At 43.7% G+C, this 14,669-nt stretch overlaps 2 protein-coding genes across 4 annotated transcripts in view; one reads left to right on the top strand and one right to left on the bottom strand.

The window, feature by feature from the left end:
- itga4 (integrin alpha 4) overlaps positions 1–6,312 on the top strand; it is a 37,926-nt gene extending 31,614 nt beyond the window's left edge. For both annotated transcript variants that reach the window (XM_036959125.1, XM_036959124.1), the window contains exons 23-28: positions 41–148; positions 660–785; positions 1,053–1,178; positions 1,305–1,403; positions 4,116–4,235; positions 4,348–6,312. In XM_036959125.1, coding sequence (XP_036815020.1) covers positions 41–148; positions 660–785; positions 1,053–1,178; positions 1,305–1,403; positions 4,116–4,235; positions 4,348–4,440 — 672 coding nt within the window. In that variant the 3' untranslated portion in view covers positions 4,441–6,312. The remainder of the gene's footprint in view (positions 1–40; positions 149–659; positions 786–1,052; positions 1,179–1,304; positions 1,404–4,115; positions 4,236–4,347) is intronic.
- Positions 5,435–14,669, bottom strand: part of cerkl (ceramide kinase-like) — a 92,545-nt gene continuing 83,310 nt past the window's right edge. Inside the window, exons 11-13 of one of the 2 annotated variants that reach the window (XR_005038821.1) lie at positions 11,868–11,964; positions 7,232–7,426; positions 5,435–6,730 (exon numbers count right to left, since the gene is read on the bottom strand). Coding sequence is in view for 1 of the 2 variants with exons in the window: in XM_021579536.2 (XP_021435211.2) it covers positions 6,649–6,730; positions 7,232–7,431; positions 11,868–11,964 (379 nt within the window). In the remaining variant the exon portion in view is untranslated. Of the gene's footprint in view, positions 6,731–7,231; positions 7,432–11,867; positions 11,965–14,669 lie in introns of both variants that reach the window. The other variant, XM_021579536.2, reaches the window with a different exon arrangement.

The raw sequence follows: 14,669 nt of genomic DNA, 5'->3' as shown, positions 1-14,669 counted from the left end.
TGGGTTTATACTGACATATTGTATTGGTGTGCCTTGGCAGGTTGTCAATATCGGTCCAAGCAAATCTCTCAACACGGAAGTTGAGATTGATATTCCCAAGATACTATCACCATATCCATACAGATTACTCCACATTGCAGATTTTCAGGTAAGTGTGTGATTGATTGATGAAAAATTCCACCCGTAGCTGTGGTATATTGGCCATATACCACAAACCTGAGGTGCCTTATTGCTATTATAAACTGGTTACCAACGTAATTAGACCATTAAATAGAACATTTCTGTCATACCAATGGTATACGGTCTATTATAAACTCGGTGGTTCGAGCCCTGAATGCGGATTGGCCGACAGCCATGGTATATCAGACCGTAAACCACGGGTATGACAAAACATTTATTTTTACTGCTCTAATTACGTTGGTAAACAGTTTATAATAGCAATAAGGCACCTCTGGGGTTTGTGATATATGGTCAATATACCACGGCTAAGGGCTGTGTCCAGAACAGCCCTTAGCCATGGTATATTGGCCATATACCACACCCCTTCGGGCCATATTGCTTAAATATACCACGGCTTTCAGCTAATCAGCATTCAGGGCTCGAACCACCCAGTTTATGATCACCAGTATCTAACTTATTTTCTTTCCTCACTCTGTTAGACCTCTCTTGGAGAATGCTCCATTAAAAACGGCTCCATCACAGTAGAAGATGATTGTGAGGTGCCACGGTCGTCTTTAATCAAGGAACTGGTCTTCTTCTTCTCCAAAACCAGCAAACGCAAAATGGTAGATGCCGCCCTCTCCTACTCCTATAATGTATATAGTTATAGTATGTAGCAGTGTTGGGGTCAATTCCATATTGATTCAGTCATTTCAGGAAGTACATTAATTGGAATTCTAATTTTCCTCTCATCTTTTCAATGAGGAACATTTACATTTTTGTTTACTTCCTGAGTTTAAATGGAATTGGCCCTAACCTTATTATGTAGCAGTGCTATATTCCACTGATGATGTTTTAAAATGAAATCACAATAGTGTTGTTTCTCTCCATAGTTCTGTGCTCACGGAGACGACCTGTGCCTGACTCTGGTGTGTAGACTAGGAGACATGGACATTGGGAAAGAAGCCACCATTCAGATGGAAGTGAAGCTCAACCCCACTGTTCTACAGCTCACACCGGTAAACACTTCACTAATGCTACACTTTCAAATCTCTTAAAATGACAACACAAATTATAATTTCTTCATCAAGGATATTAAAGTGTTCTAATCAAATCCCCCCCCCCCCCCCCCCCCCTCTCCTCAGGGTCGTCATGGAGTGATGCTGATAGAGAGTACTGGCATCATCACATCACCAAGGGAGGACCCTCACACCATCCTATTACAGCAGACCCCTATTGCTCAGGTAAGAAATGATAGGCCTATACAGTAGTGATACATTGGCCTTATACAGTCATCTTTTGGGGGATAGCATGTCACTGTTCCACAATGGAGATCACTCAAGTCCGTGTCCATGCACTTGACACATTTATGAAATTGTTTATTCCAGTTACTAAAATTGCTTATTCTAGTAAAAAACTGTTATATCCACTTGGATTGATGAGGAATTGAAAAATTGTATGTTTGAGAGGGATGAGGCAAAAGGTTTGGCAAATAGGTTTGGCAGCACAACCGATTGGCAAACGTACTGCATATTGAGAAATCATGCGACTAAACTGAATCAAATTAGAAACTACTACGAAACAAAGATAAACAATATAAAGAATGATAGTAAAAACATGACATGCCAGCAACAAACGCTGACACTACACATCCAAGTATATCTGACCAAATTATCAAAGACAAGCATTGTAATTTTGATTTCCGTAAAGTGAGTGAAAAAAATATTGTTTTCTATCAACAATGACTTGGATGGGAAATTACTGAGGATAATAGTGGACGATATTGCCACTCCTTTTTGCCATATCTTCAATTTAAGCCTACAATTTAAGCCTACTAGAAAGTGTGTGCTCTCAAGCCTGGAGGGAAGCAAAAGTCATTCCGCTACCTAAGAATAGTAAAGCCCCCTTTACTGGCTCAAATAGCCGACCAATCAGCTTTGAGTAAAGCATGTGTGTTTATGTGTGAGGATGACTCAACACTATACACGTCAGCTACTACAGTGACTGGAATGACTGCAACACTTAACAAAGAGCTGCAGTAAGTTTCAGAGTGGGTGACAAGGAATAAGTTAGTCCTATATAACTAAAAGCATTGTACTTGCGAAAAATCATTCACTAAACCCTAAACCTCAACTAAATCTTGTAATGAATAATGTGGAAATGGGGAGCAAGTTGAGGTGACTACTAAACTGCTTGGAGTAACCCTGGATTGTAAACTGTCATGGTCAAAACGTATTGATACAACAGTAGCTAAAATGGGGAGAAGTCTGTCCATAATAAAGCACTGCTCTGCCTTCTTAACAACACTATCAAGAAGGCAGGTCCTACAGGCCCTAGTATTGTCGAAACAGGACTACTGTTCAGTCGTCTGGTAAGGTGCCACAAAGAGGGACTTAGGAAAATTGGAATTGGCTCAGAACAGGGCAGTACGACTGGCCATTGTATGTAATACATGTCATTTACAAAATAGCCTCCAATACCCTACTCAATCAATTGGATGCAGTCTATCACAGTACCATCCGTTTTGTCACCAAAGCCCCATATAATACCCACCACTGCGACCTGTATGCTCTCGTTGGCTGGCCCTCACTTCATACTCGTCGCCAAACCCACTGGCTACAGGTGATCTACAAGACCCTGCTAGGTAAAGTCCCCCCTTATCTCAGCTCGCTGGTCACCATAGCAGCACCCACCTGTAGCACGCACTCCAGCAGGTATATCTCTCTGGTCACCCCCAAAACCAATTCTTCCTTTGGCCGCCTCTCCTTCCAGTTCTCTGCTGCCAATGACTGGAACGAACTACAAAAATCTCTGAAATTGGAAACGCTTATCTCACTCACTAGCTTTAAGCACCAGCTGTCAGAGCAGCTCACAGATTACTGCACCTGTACATAGCCCATCTATAATTTCGCCCAAAGAACTACCTCTTTCCCTACTGTATTTATTTATTTTGCGCCTTTGCACCCCATTATTTTTATTTCTACTTTGCACATTCTTCCACTGCAAATCTACCATTCCAGTATTTTACTTGCTATATATTGTATTTACTTTGCCACCATGGCCTTTTTGCCTTTACCTCCCTTATCTCACCTCATTTGCTCACATCGTATATAGACTTGTTTATACTGTATTATTGACTGTATGTTTGTTTTACTCCATGTGTAACTCTGTGTTGTTGTATGTGTCGAACTGCTTTGCTTTATCTTGGCCAGGTCGCAATTGTAAATGAGAACTTGTTCTCAACTAGCCTACCTGGTTAAATAAAGGTGAAATAAATCAAATAAATAAATACAGAGAGCTAACATTAACAATATACATGTCAATCTCTCCTGGCTCAAAGTGGAGGAGAGATTGACTTCATCACTACTTGTATTTGTGAGAGGTATTGACATCCATGCATAAGTCCAAGTCCAGAACAGACTATGGGAGGCTCACAGTACTATATAGAGCTCTAAACCACATCAAGCAACTCGTGCAAGCAGTCAAATTTGATTTAAAAAACAGATAAAAATACATCTTATGGAACACCGGGGACTGTGAAGCAACACAACACAGGCACAAGTATACAAACACGCGATAACATACACACTATACACACACACAGATTTTGTGTGGTAGTAGAGTAGAGGCCTGAGCGCACACACTTAATGTGTTTTGAAATCTGTTGTGAATGCATTGTAATGTTTTTTTAAATGGTATAAGGAAGAGTAGCTTGGCAGAAGTTAATGGGGATCCATAATACATACAAATACATGTCCTGGTAGGGTTAAGAAGTGTCAGGAAATTGCCTATGCAGCCTCCGAGTGCCTTACTATTATAAAACAATGTAGTGTCCATGTTAGGACAGCGGTGGAAATGACAGGACCTTTCCAACCTGGTCTGATGTTCCAGGTCATAGATGCACAATGTAATACTAGTGCACGGTAATAACGTTTGATTTAATTCTGATGTTTCAGGTTGTGTTGGAGGCCCACTTCAACCAGAAGCCTCAGGCAGCAGTGGAGGGGTTCATCATTGTAGGGAGTCTACTGGTGGGACTCCTGATCCTGGCCCTGCTCATCTTCGCCCTCTGGAAGGTCAGTACGACACCTTCATCTTTTACACTACACACAAAACAGCATACAAACACACTGCATTCTTTTCCCTCTCCTTCTCATCTGGAACTGAACCTTGTTCTTTCATTCCCAGGCTGGTTTCTTCAAGAGGCAGTTTAAGAAGGAGATCAGGAGGGATAGCTGGGACTATGTACCAAAGAGTGAGAAGACTGAGAGTATATCCTAAGAGTGTACTAATACAGAATGGTTCTATACAACAACATGAACTAACTGCTGGGGAACAGCTTCTCTACTAAAAGGCCCATTTTGATTGAGATCATCCAAACCCAAGGGAAAGAACTGCAGGACAATTCAAACATTTGTGGCTCAAAATCTAGGAATCAACAAAATGCTGTAATTTCTCTAAAACATGCAGGAGGAAAAACGTTTGCACTTTACCTCTGGGCTTGTTGCAGTGAGAGTATAGAACATTGGACTGCGTACGTGGAATGTCCATTAGAACATGGACTATGTGACCTCACAAGAACAGGCCTATCATTCCTGTTTTTATTCCCCACCAAGAACTCAGGATATGAAGCCGAACATTCCATGGTCTTGTTCAATAGGCATGAAACAGAAGAAAACGCTCCAAAACAGAGTGTGAAACAGGGAGGCACTTTCTGTGCCTGTCCATTAATTAAGAACCGCTCATTTTACGCTGCAAAACATTCTCCCATACCTGACTACTTGGATTTGGTCGCACATATTTATTGTGTCTGCTGTACAAAAAATGTATGAATGCACTGCTGAAGCTTTTCTCTATGGATAGGAAGTCTATTTGTATACAATGATATATACACATCTATATGCCAAATCTATCCTCATTAGGTGTGTATATACTGTGTATATAGATATATCAAGAGGACCTTTCTTTCGCATCCTTTTAAAACAACATTTCCTTTTGTATCTTCATGCTATGGGTAGGGAGGGGAAACCGCCTCAAACTGTCACACATTTATTGTGAAACTAGTGTCACTAGTGATAAACCATCAGATTGAAAGAAGGAACATTTGTTCTGGTTGATCTGGGAGACCCAGCGAAAGCCTCTGTCGAGCCGTACAGCCTAAACCCATGTTTCATAGAAATGAATAGGAGCATCTCACACTCTGCAAAAGTTACGTGTCCAGTGTAGCAGACCAGTAAGACCAGTACCTGCACAGGTGTTTATTCTTCAATGTGTATTTTTGCTCACCAGCTTATGGAGTGAATGGGACAGAAGGTGTAATTGTTATAATATAGAACTGAAGGTAACAGAAGGATGAGGAGGTCAGGGAAGTGTCATCAGTGAAAAAAGGCGTCTGTTCACCGACTCACTCACTGAATGACACATACCACTCCTCAAGGGGACAGCACCCTGTGTGTGTGTGTGTGTGTGTGTGTGTGTGTGTGTGTGTGTGTGTGTGTGTGTGTGTGTGTGTGTGTGTGTGTGTGTGTGTGTGTGTGTGTGTGTGTGTGTGTGTGTGTGTGTGTGTGTGTGTGTGTGTGTGTGTGTGTGTGTGTGTGTGTGTGTGTGCGTTTGCGTGTATGCATTTTGGTGTGTGCGTACGACAGCAACTCATACACCAGCAACTCCTACACCATGGCAGCAGAAGTTTCCAACACAGTCAGAAATGAAAAATGAAAGAGCTCGTTCTTCAGAAATGACTCAAACGTTCCTCAAATGGAACACACGGAACCTTTTGGAACATTTTCATCCCTTTGGATTCAATGGGTTCTGTGTTCTTACTGTAGCTGTAAAGGATTGGAACATTCAGCTTTTGGAGAGATGGTAGGCTGCATGCGGAAGAGTATCATGTTTTTACTGCTTGAATTTTCAGGGAGTCAACCTTTCATGACCAAGTTGTCAGTTTTGACAAAAATAAAGGGGGCACATTCCACATTTCTATAAATTGAAATAATGTTTTATTTTTAATAAATACGTGTGTGGCGTGTAAAAATGGACAGATAACATTTTGTTTGTCAACACATTTCACTTTGGTCTGATAATTTATGTAATCGTGCACTGGAATGTATTATTATGTTGTCTTTGCTTTAATATAAATCAACCTTTTCTATTTAATGTGCCTGTCTGTCCTCCATTTGGTTATTTGACATCTAACATTCATAGATGTACAGTAGTAAAGCCTGTAGGTGACATTCAGTGATAGTGCAAACTGAGGTTGTGCCTATCGACAACCCCTACATACATAGTTGTAGGTTGTGTGTAAAAGCTCCTCTCTTGTAAGATAGTTTAAACTGTAGACAGTCTATACACTGAAGACAGTTTCTTGTAAAGCACAGTAGGAAAGACTGTATGTTACATTCTGTGGCAATGCCAGTGGAGGTTGGTATGTGTATAGACTCATCCACCCTTTAGACAGCTTTAAAGGGTATCGAGTCCGCTCTACATACAGTGTTAAATGCAGCTGCACTTGATGTGTGCCTCCTCTGCCTCCTCGATGTACACTCCAAACAGGGTCAGGAGTTGAGGATGTAACCTGGTGGTGAAACAAACAGGGTCAGGAGTTAAGGATGTAACCTGGTGGTGAAACAAATGAATCAGTTACAGAGGTTTTAAATGTCTCACATAACAGTACTACTACTTCAGTGAAGCAATTCTTCCATACCGGTTTTAAATTTAAATATATGATCAAAAAAGACTAATGGTTAAATTACACTGAACATGACCTTTAAGAACTGTCTTTGAGGAGTGTAAATTAAACCCAGAGTAATATGACCATGAGATTACAGTACAGGGCTATACTTAGTGAGCAGCGGTAGGTCATTGCCTTGGTAACATGTTATTTGAGACAGGGTTTGTATCCAGGTTGAAGGTCTATCTGACAGTGTAGTTGCTATGGGGCTTTAGACCAGCTAAAGGATAGAGTTATACCTACTACATCGGCCAGTGTTCACACAGCGTCTCAGAGTAGGGCTGCTGATCTAGGATCATGGGGGGCTTTGGGGTCTTTGGGCCAGGTCAAGAACAGGAGCTGTACCTGATGAGCAGCTCTGAGGGCACTTCCAGTAGGTCTCCATCTACGTTCCAGGGGTAGGCCCCCTCGGAAGAGATGATGGGCGCGTTCTTAGAGTCATACTCTCCATTGTCCTCAGCGATGTCATCAGACCAGCTGCTCTGAGAGCGGGGGCGGAGCCTCACAGCCCACACTGTCTGCGTCTCCACGAAGGAGAAACTAAACTGGGGAGGAGGAGAAGAAGAAGATTATATTATTGTCCAACTGTATACAAAGAGGATCCAACATCCCTCCCTAGGACCTCCAATAAGCTTTGAGAGGGAGGCGAGGAATAGAGGAAAGAAGGACTGAGAGAACAAGACCATCGTCTCAGTCAGTAGCAACTCCAACCACTAGGGGGCAATGATGCACAGCATCCCCAACAAGACAATTCCATACACAGTAATGACGCCATCTATGACCTGGTCACAGAGGTTCCATCCTGTCCTCGACAAAAGTTCAGTTCAGTTAAGCCACCGTCACCATGAACATAGTACATATGAACGCATAGTACATATGAACGCATATCTTTTATACATGAAGGAAACAGGGAGGACATGGAGGAGGACATGGAGCACTGGGTCTAGATATGATAGTGGAACATTTCCAACCTCAACTGGTATATGTGTTCTGACTTCCCATCTGGAAATAGATTTTTCAAGCGTAGTTTTTCAGATGTATCCCAGACATCGTTCAAATCAAACTAAAACATTTAAATAGAAGTCAGACTATAAATAAACTAATGGCTGTTTGTTTGTCTGAGTCATAATTGAATAATTTCCATTTCCTGCTTGTATTCATGGGAAATGGCCCAATAACAAACATTAGTCAGAACTTCTCCCGGATAGACAGACAGCATGGAAATGATGAAGTCCTCTCTAACTATTTGTCGGAACATTATGACAGTACATTAAAACAATATGTTTGTATCACTCACAGGTAGACTTCCCTGCCCAGTCACACAGTCAGCCAGTCACACAGTCAGCCAGTCACACAGTCAGCCAGTCACACCAGTCACACAGTCAGTCAGTCACACAGCCAGCCAGTCACACAGTCAGCCAGTCACACAGTCAGCCAGTCACACAGCCAGCCAGTCACACCAGTCAGCCAGTCACACAGTCAGCCAGTCACACAGTCAGCCAGTCACACAAGTCAGCCAGTCACACCAGCCAGCCAGTCACAGTCAGCCAGTCACACAGTCAGCCAGTCACACAAGTCAGCCAGTCACACCAGCCAGCCAGTCACACAGTCAGCCAGTCACACAGTCAGCCAGTCACACAAGTCAGCCAGTCACACCAGCCAGCCAGTCACACCAGCCAGCCAGTCACACAGTCAGCCAGTCACACAGTCAGCCAGTCACACAAGTCAGCCAGTCACACCAGCCAGCCAGTCACACAGTCAGCCAGTCACACAGTCAGCCAGTCACACCAGTCAGCCAGTCACACAGTCAGCCAGTCACACCAGTCAGCCAGTCACACAAGTCAGCAAGTCACACAAGTCAGCAAGTCACACCGGCCAGCCAGTCACACAGTCAGCCAGTCACACAGAATGCCAGTCACACAGTCAGCCAGTCACACAAGTCAGCCAGTCACACCAGTCAGCCAGTCACATAGCCAGTTAGTCACACCAGTCAGCCAGTCAGCCAGTCACACAGTCATCCAGTTACACAGTCAGCCAGTCACACAGCCAGCCAGTCACACAGCCAGCCAGTCACACCAGCCAGCCAGTCACACAGTCAGCCAATCACACAAGTCAGCCAGTCACACCAGCCAGCCAGTCACACAGTCAGCCAGTCACACAGTCAGCCAGTCACACAGAAAGCCAGTCACACAGTCAGCCAGTCACACAGTCAGCCAGTCACACAAGTCAGCCAGTCACACAGTCAGCCAGTCACACAAGTCAGCCAGTCACACAAGTCAGCCAGTCACACAGTCAGCCAGTCAGCCAGCCACACAGTCACACAGTCAGCCAGTCACACAAGTCAGCCAGTCACACAGTCAGCCAGTCACACAGTCAGCCAGTCACACCAGTCAGCCAGTCAGCCAGTCACACAGTCAGCCAGTCACACAGTCAGCCAGTCAGCCAGCCACACAGTCAGCCAGTCACACAAGTCAGCCAGTCACACAGTCAGCCAGTCACACAGTCAGCCAGTCACACCAGTCAGCCAGTCAGCCAGTCACACAGTCAGCCAGTCACACCAGTCAGCCAGTCACACAGTCAGCCAGTCACACAGCCAGTTAGTCACACCAGTCAGCCAGTCACACCAGTCAGCCAGTCACACCAGTCAGCCAGTCACACAGTCAGCCAGTCACACAGTCAGCCAGTCACACCAGTCAGCCAGTCACACTGCCAGCCAGTCACACAGTCAGCCAGTCACACAGCCAGCCAGTCACACAGCCAGCCAGTCACACCAGCCAGCCAGTCACACAGTCAGCCAGTCACACAAGTCAGCCAGTCACACCAGTCAGCCAGTCACACAGTCAGCCAGTCACACCAGTCAGCCAGTCACACAGTCACACCAGTCAGCCAGTCACACAGTCAGCCAGACACACAGCCAGCCAGTCACACAGCCAGCCAGTCACAGTCAGCCAGTCACACTGTCAGTGTGTCGTACAGCACCCTATACCTCCAACTATATATTTAGAATGTAGGTTAACAAACATGCTTAGATTAGATTGTGTTGGATGGAAAAAGGGGACAGACAGGCTGCAGGCCTCTGAAACGGACTAATCTATATAAGCCTGAAAAGGTTTTTTAAGGAAATCTGACAATCAGCAATTAATTTGACAGTATGCTAATTCCACTTAAACTTGTATGGAAGCTAACTCCATTAGTGACTGCAGGATTTCCTCTGTGTGTGTGTGTGTGTGTGTGTGTGTGTGTGTGTGTGTGTGTGTGTGTGTGTGTGTGTGTGTGTGTGTGTGTGTGTGTGTGTGTGTGTTTGCATACAGTGGGGCAAAAAAGTATTTAGTCAGCCACCAATTGTGCAAGTTCTCCCACTTAAAAAGATGAGAGAGGCCTGTAATTTTTGTCATAGGTACACTTCAACCATGACAGACAAAATGAGGGGAAAAAATCCAGAAAATCACATTGTAGGATTTTTTATGAATTTATTTGCAAATTATGGTGGAAAATAAGTATTTGGTCAATAACAAAAGTTTATCTCAATACTTTGTTATATACCCTTTGTTGGCAATGACAGAGGTCAAACGTAAGTCTTCACAAAGTTTTCACACACTGTTGCTGGTATTTTGGCCCATTCCTCCATGCAGATCTCCTCTAGAGCAGTGATGTTTTGGGGCTGTTGCTGGGCAACTCAGACTTTCAACTCCCTCCAAAGATTTTCTATGGGGTTGAGATCTGGAGACTGGCTAGGCCACTCCAGGACCTTGAAATGCTTCTTACGAAGCCACTCCTTCGTTGCCCGGGCGGTGTGTTTGGGATCATTGTCATGCTGAAAGACCCAGCCACGTTTCATCTTCAATGCCCTTGCTGATGGAAGGAGGTTTTCACTCAAAATCTCACGATACATGGCCCCATTCTTTCCTTTACACGGATCAGTCGTCCTGGTCCCTTTGCAGAAAAACAGCCCCAAAGCATGATGTTTCCACCCCCATGCTTCACAGTAGGTATGGTGTTCTTTGGATGCAACTCAACATTCTTTGTCCTCCAAACACGACAAGTAGATTTTTTTACCAAAAAGTTATATTTTGGTTTCATCTGACCATATGACATTCTCCCAATCTTCTTCTGGATCATCCAAATGCTCTCTAGCAAACTTCAGACGGGCCTGGACATGTACTGGCTTAAGCAGGGGGACACGTCTGGCACTGCAGGATTTGAGTCCCTGGCGGCGTAGTGTGTTACTGATGGTAGGCTTTGTTACTTTGGTCCCAGCTCTCTGCAGGTCATTCACTAGGTCCCCCCGTGTGGTTCTGGGATTTTTGCTCACCGTTCTTGTGATCATTTTGACCCCACGAGGTGAGGTCTTGCGTGGAGCCCCAGATCGAGGAAGATTATCAGTGGTCTTGTATGCCTTCCATTTCCTAATAATTGCTCCCACAGTTGATTTCTTCAAACCAAGCTGCTTACCTATTGCAGATTCAGTCTTCCCAGCCTGGTGCAGGTCTACAATTTTGTTTCTGGTGTCCTTTGACAGCTTTGGTCTTGGCCATAGTGGAGTTTGGAGTGTGACTGTTTGAGGTTGTGGACAGGTGTCTTTTATACTGATAACAAGTTCCAACAGGTGCCATTAATACAGGTAACGAGTGAAGGACAGAGGAGCCTCTTAAACAAGAAGTTACAGGTCTGTGAGAGCCAGAAATCTTGCTTGTTTGTAGGTGACCAAATACTTATTTTCCACCATAATTTGCAAATAAATTCATTAAAAATCCTACAATGTGATTTTCTGGATTTTATTTTCTCATTTTGTCTCTCATAGTTGAAGTGTACCTATGATGAAAATTACAGGCCTCTCTCATATTTTTAAGTGGGAGAACTTGCACAATTGGTGGGTGACTAAATACTTTTTTGCCTCACTGTATATGCCTCGTGTGTAACTGCGTAAGTACGTGGGTGCATTTAGGTGTGTAAGGAAGGAAGGGTGACCAGGTGACCTCACCTGATTGTTCACACTGTTGTATCTCTTCAGGTGTTTGATAAACTCTGCCCTGGAAGTGTTTCCTGCTGTGATCAGGGCCATGCTGCCATTGTTCAGTCTTACAGAGAGAGAGAGAGAGAGATGTATTTTTAAAATCCTTTCATATGTACTCTACATTGCTGTGACCAATGCAATCGGAAACAGGTTTGAACACACATGCATAGCAGGTTTTAGATACATCAGTCTGTGGCCAATTCAATCCAAACAGGTTGATAAAGCAACAAATCCTATATTTTTCCTGTCATCTGTCACCATGCAGTAGGATCGAGAATGTCAGGAACAGAACAGAGAGTGGTATACATTAGTTCTACTTACACGTACTACTGTATGTGTTATTGTATACGGGTCAACTAATAGTCAGTATCTACAAACACTACTGTTTCTGTCTTGTGTAGTTAAGGTTGATGATGCTATAATAAGCAGTGTGGTTCCACTTCACTGTGTGGGGCCTGTTGCTCTACCACATGCTATATCATTACTGAGGCCAGTCTCAGACTGAAGCTTTCTCAAATGACACTCTATTCCCTATGTAGTGCACTACACAGGAGCCTGGAAGAACCTTTTGGGGTTCTAAAAATTGCCACACAGGGGGTGCCTTTGTAGTTAAAAAAGGTTCCTTGAGGAGCCCCTCAGAAGAGGGCCTTTGAGGAACCCCTGTGTAAAGGTTCAAACCAGAACCTTTTTGTGATTGGAGAGGTTCAATTTCAAACCTTTTGAATAATATATTGTAGAGGTGTCAGCCTATCAGAAGATTAGAGGTGTGGCTTATTGGAGGCGTGGCATTGAGCTGGTTCTTTTTGTCCACCTGTTGGAGTAAATGACATTCCTGTTCATCATGTTCAGTTTGTACACCTCAAATTTTCCATGAATATTTATGCATATTACATATTATAATATCAATAATACTTACTTTACTGATTACATATAGTAAGTAGTAAAGTGGTAACCATTCCAACTCTTGCAAAGGCTCTTGAGGAACTCATACACCTACGTAAGACTCATTGAAGCTACAAAACTGTCAGTGTTCAACCTGACAATACAACAGAACAGATGAGCAGGAATTACATTTAGCCCCACAGGTGGCCGAAAAATATCTATATGAAAGGCACGCCCCTACTAAGCCATGCTTCTAGTCCATGGTTCCTCCAGGAATCAGTTGCTACATTGAAACATTAAAAGGTTCCTCCAAGAACCTCTCTACTAAACAAAGGTGCAAATATAAACCACTGACTAGCAATGGTTCCTTGAGGAAATCCAGAGGTTCCTTGAGGATCTCCAGGGTTATTCAAGTCACCAGACAGTCTAAGAGTGTAGGGAATAGGATGCCATTTGTATAAACCACCTAGAAGTCCTGGTCCTGCAGTGCCCACATATGCTCTGTTCTTTAAATTCTCCCTTTCTGCCACTCCCTTTAATAATCTCTGCCACTCCCTTTAATAAGCTCTGTCACTCCCTTTAATAAGCTCTGCCACTCCCTTTAATAAACTCTGCCACTCCCTTTAATAAACTCTGCCACTCCCTTTAATAAGCTCTGCCACTCCCTTTAATAAACTCTGCCACTCCCTTTAATAAACTCTGCCACTCCCTTTAATAAGCTCTGCCACTCCCTTTAATAAGCTCTGCCACTCCCTTTAATAAGCTCTGCCACTCCCTTTAATAATCTCTGCCACTCCCTTTAATACACTCTGCCACTCCCTTTAATAAACTCTGCCACTCCCTTTAATAAGCTCTGCCACTCCCTTTAATAAGCTCTGCCACTCCCTTTAATAAACTCTGCCACTCCCTTGAATAAACTCTGCCACTCCCTTGAATAAACTCTGCCACTCCCTTTAATAAGCTCTGCCACTCTCTTTAATAAGCTCTGCCACTCCCTTTAATAAGCTCTGCCACTCCCTTTAATAATCTCTGCCACTCCCTTTAATAAGCTCTGTCACTCCCTTTAATAAGCTCTGCCACTCCCTTTAATAAACTCTGCCACTCCCTTTAATAAACTCTGCCACTCCCTTTAATAAGCTCTGCCACTCCCTTTAATAAGCTCTGCCACTCCCTTTAATAAGCTCTGCCACTCCCTTTAATAAACTCTGCCACTCCCTTTAATAAACTCTGCCACTCCCTTTAATAAGCTCTGCCACTCCCTTTAATAAGCTCTGCCACTCCCTTTAATAAGCTCTGCCACTCCCTTTAATAATATCTGCCACTCCCTTTAATACACTCTGCCACTCCCTTTAATAAACTCTGCCACTCCCTTTAATAAGCTCTGCCACTCCCTTTAATAAGCTCTGCCACTCCCTTTAATAAACTCTGCCACTCCCTTTAATAAACTCTGCCACTCCCTTGAATAAACTCTGCCACTCCCTTTAATAAGCTCTGCCACTCTCTTTAATAAGCTCTGCCACTCCCTTTAATAAACTTTGCCACTCCCTTTAATAAACTCTGCCACTCCCTTTAATAAGCTCTGCCACTCCCTTTAATAAACTCTGCCACTCCCTTTAATAAGCTCTGCCACTCCCTTTAATAAGCTCTGCCACTCCCTTTAATAAGCTCTGCCACTCCCTTTAATAAGCTCTGCCACTCCCTTTAATAAGCTCTGCCACTCCCTTTAATAAACTCTGCCACTCCCTTTAATCAAAATCATTATGTGCTGATTAGTCCAGTTAGAAGCCTTTGACCTCGGTAGTCTGATCTCAATCCCAGAGGATTACCTGGAACTGGTTGGTACGGCCCCTGTATGGCAATGGCCTGGCTGGGAGGCTGGGCTCCATG

The sequence above is a fragment of the Oncorhynchus mykiss genome, chromosome 22 (assembly GCF_013265735.2).
Source record: "Oncorhynchus mykiss isolate Arlee chromosome 22, USDA_OmykA_1.1, whole genome shotgun sequence".
Classification (NCBI taxonomy): domain Eukaryota; kingdom Metazoa; phylum Chordata; class Actinopteri; order Salmoniformes; family Salmonidae; genus Oncorhynchus; species Oncorhynchus mykiss.
This window is presented reverse-complemented; position numbering and strand designations above follow the sequence as displayed.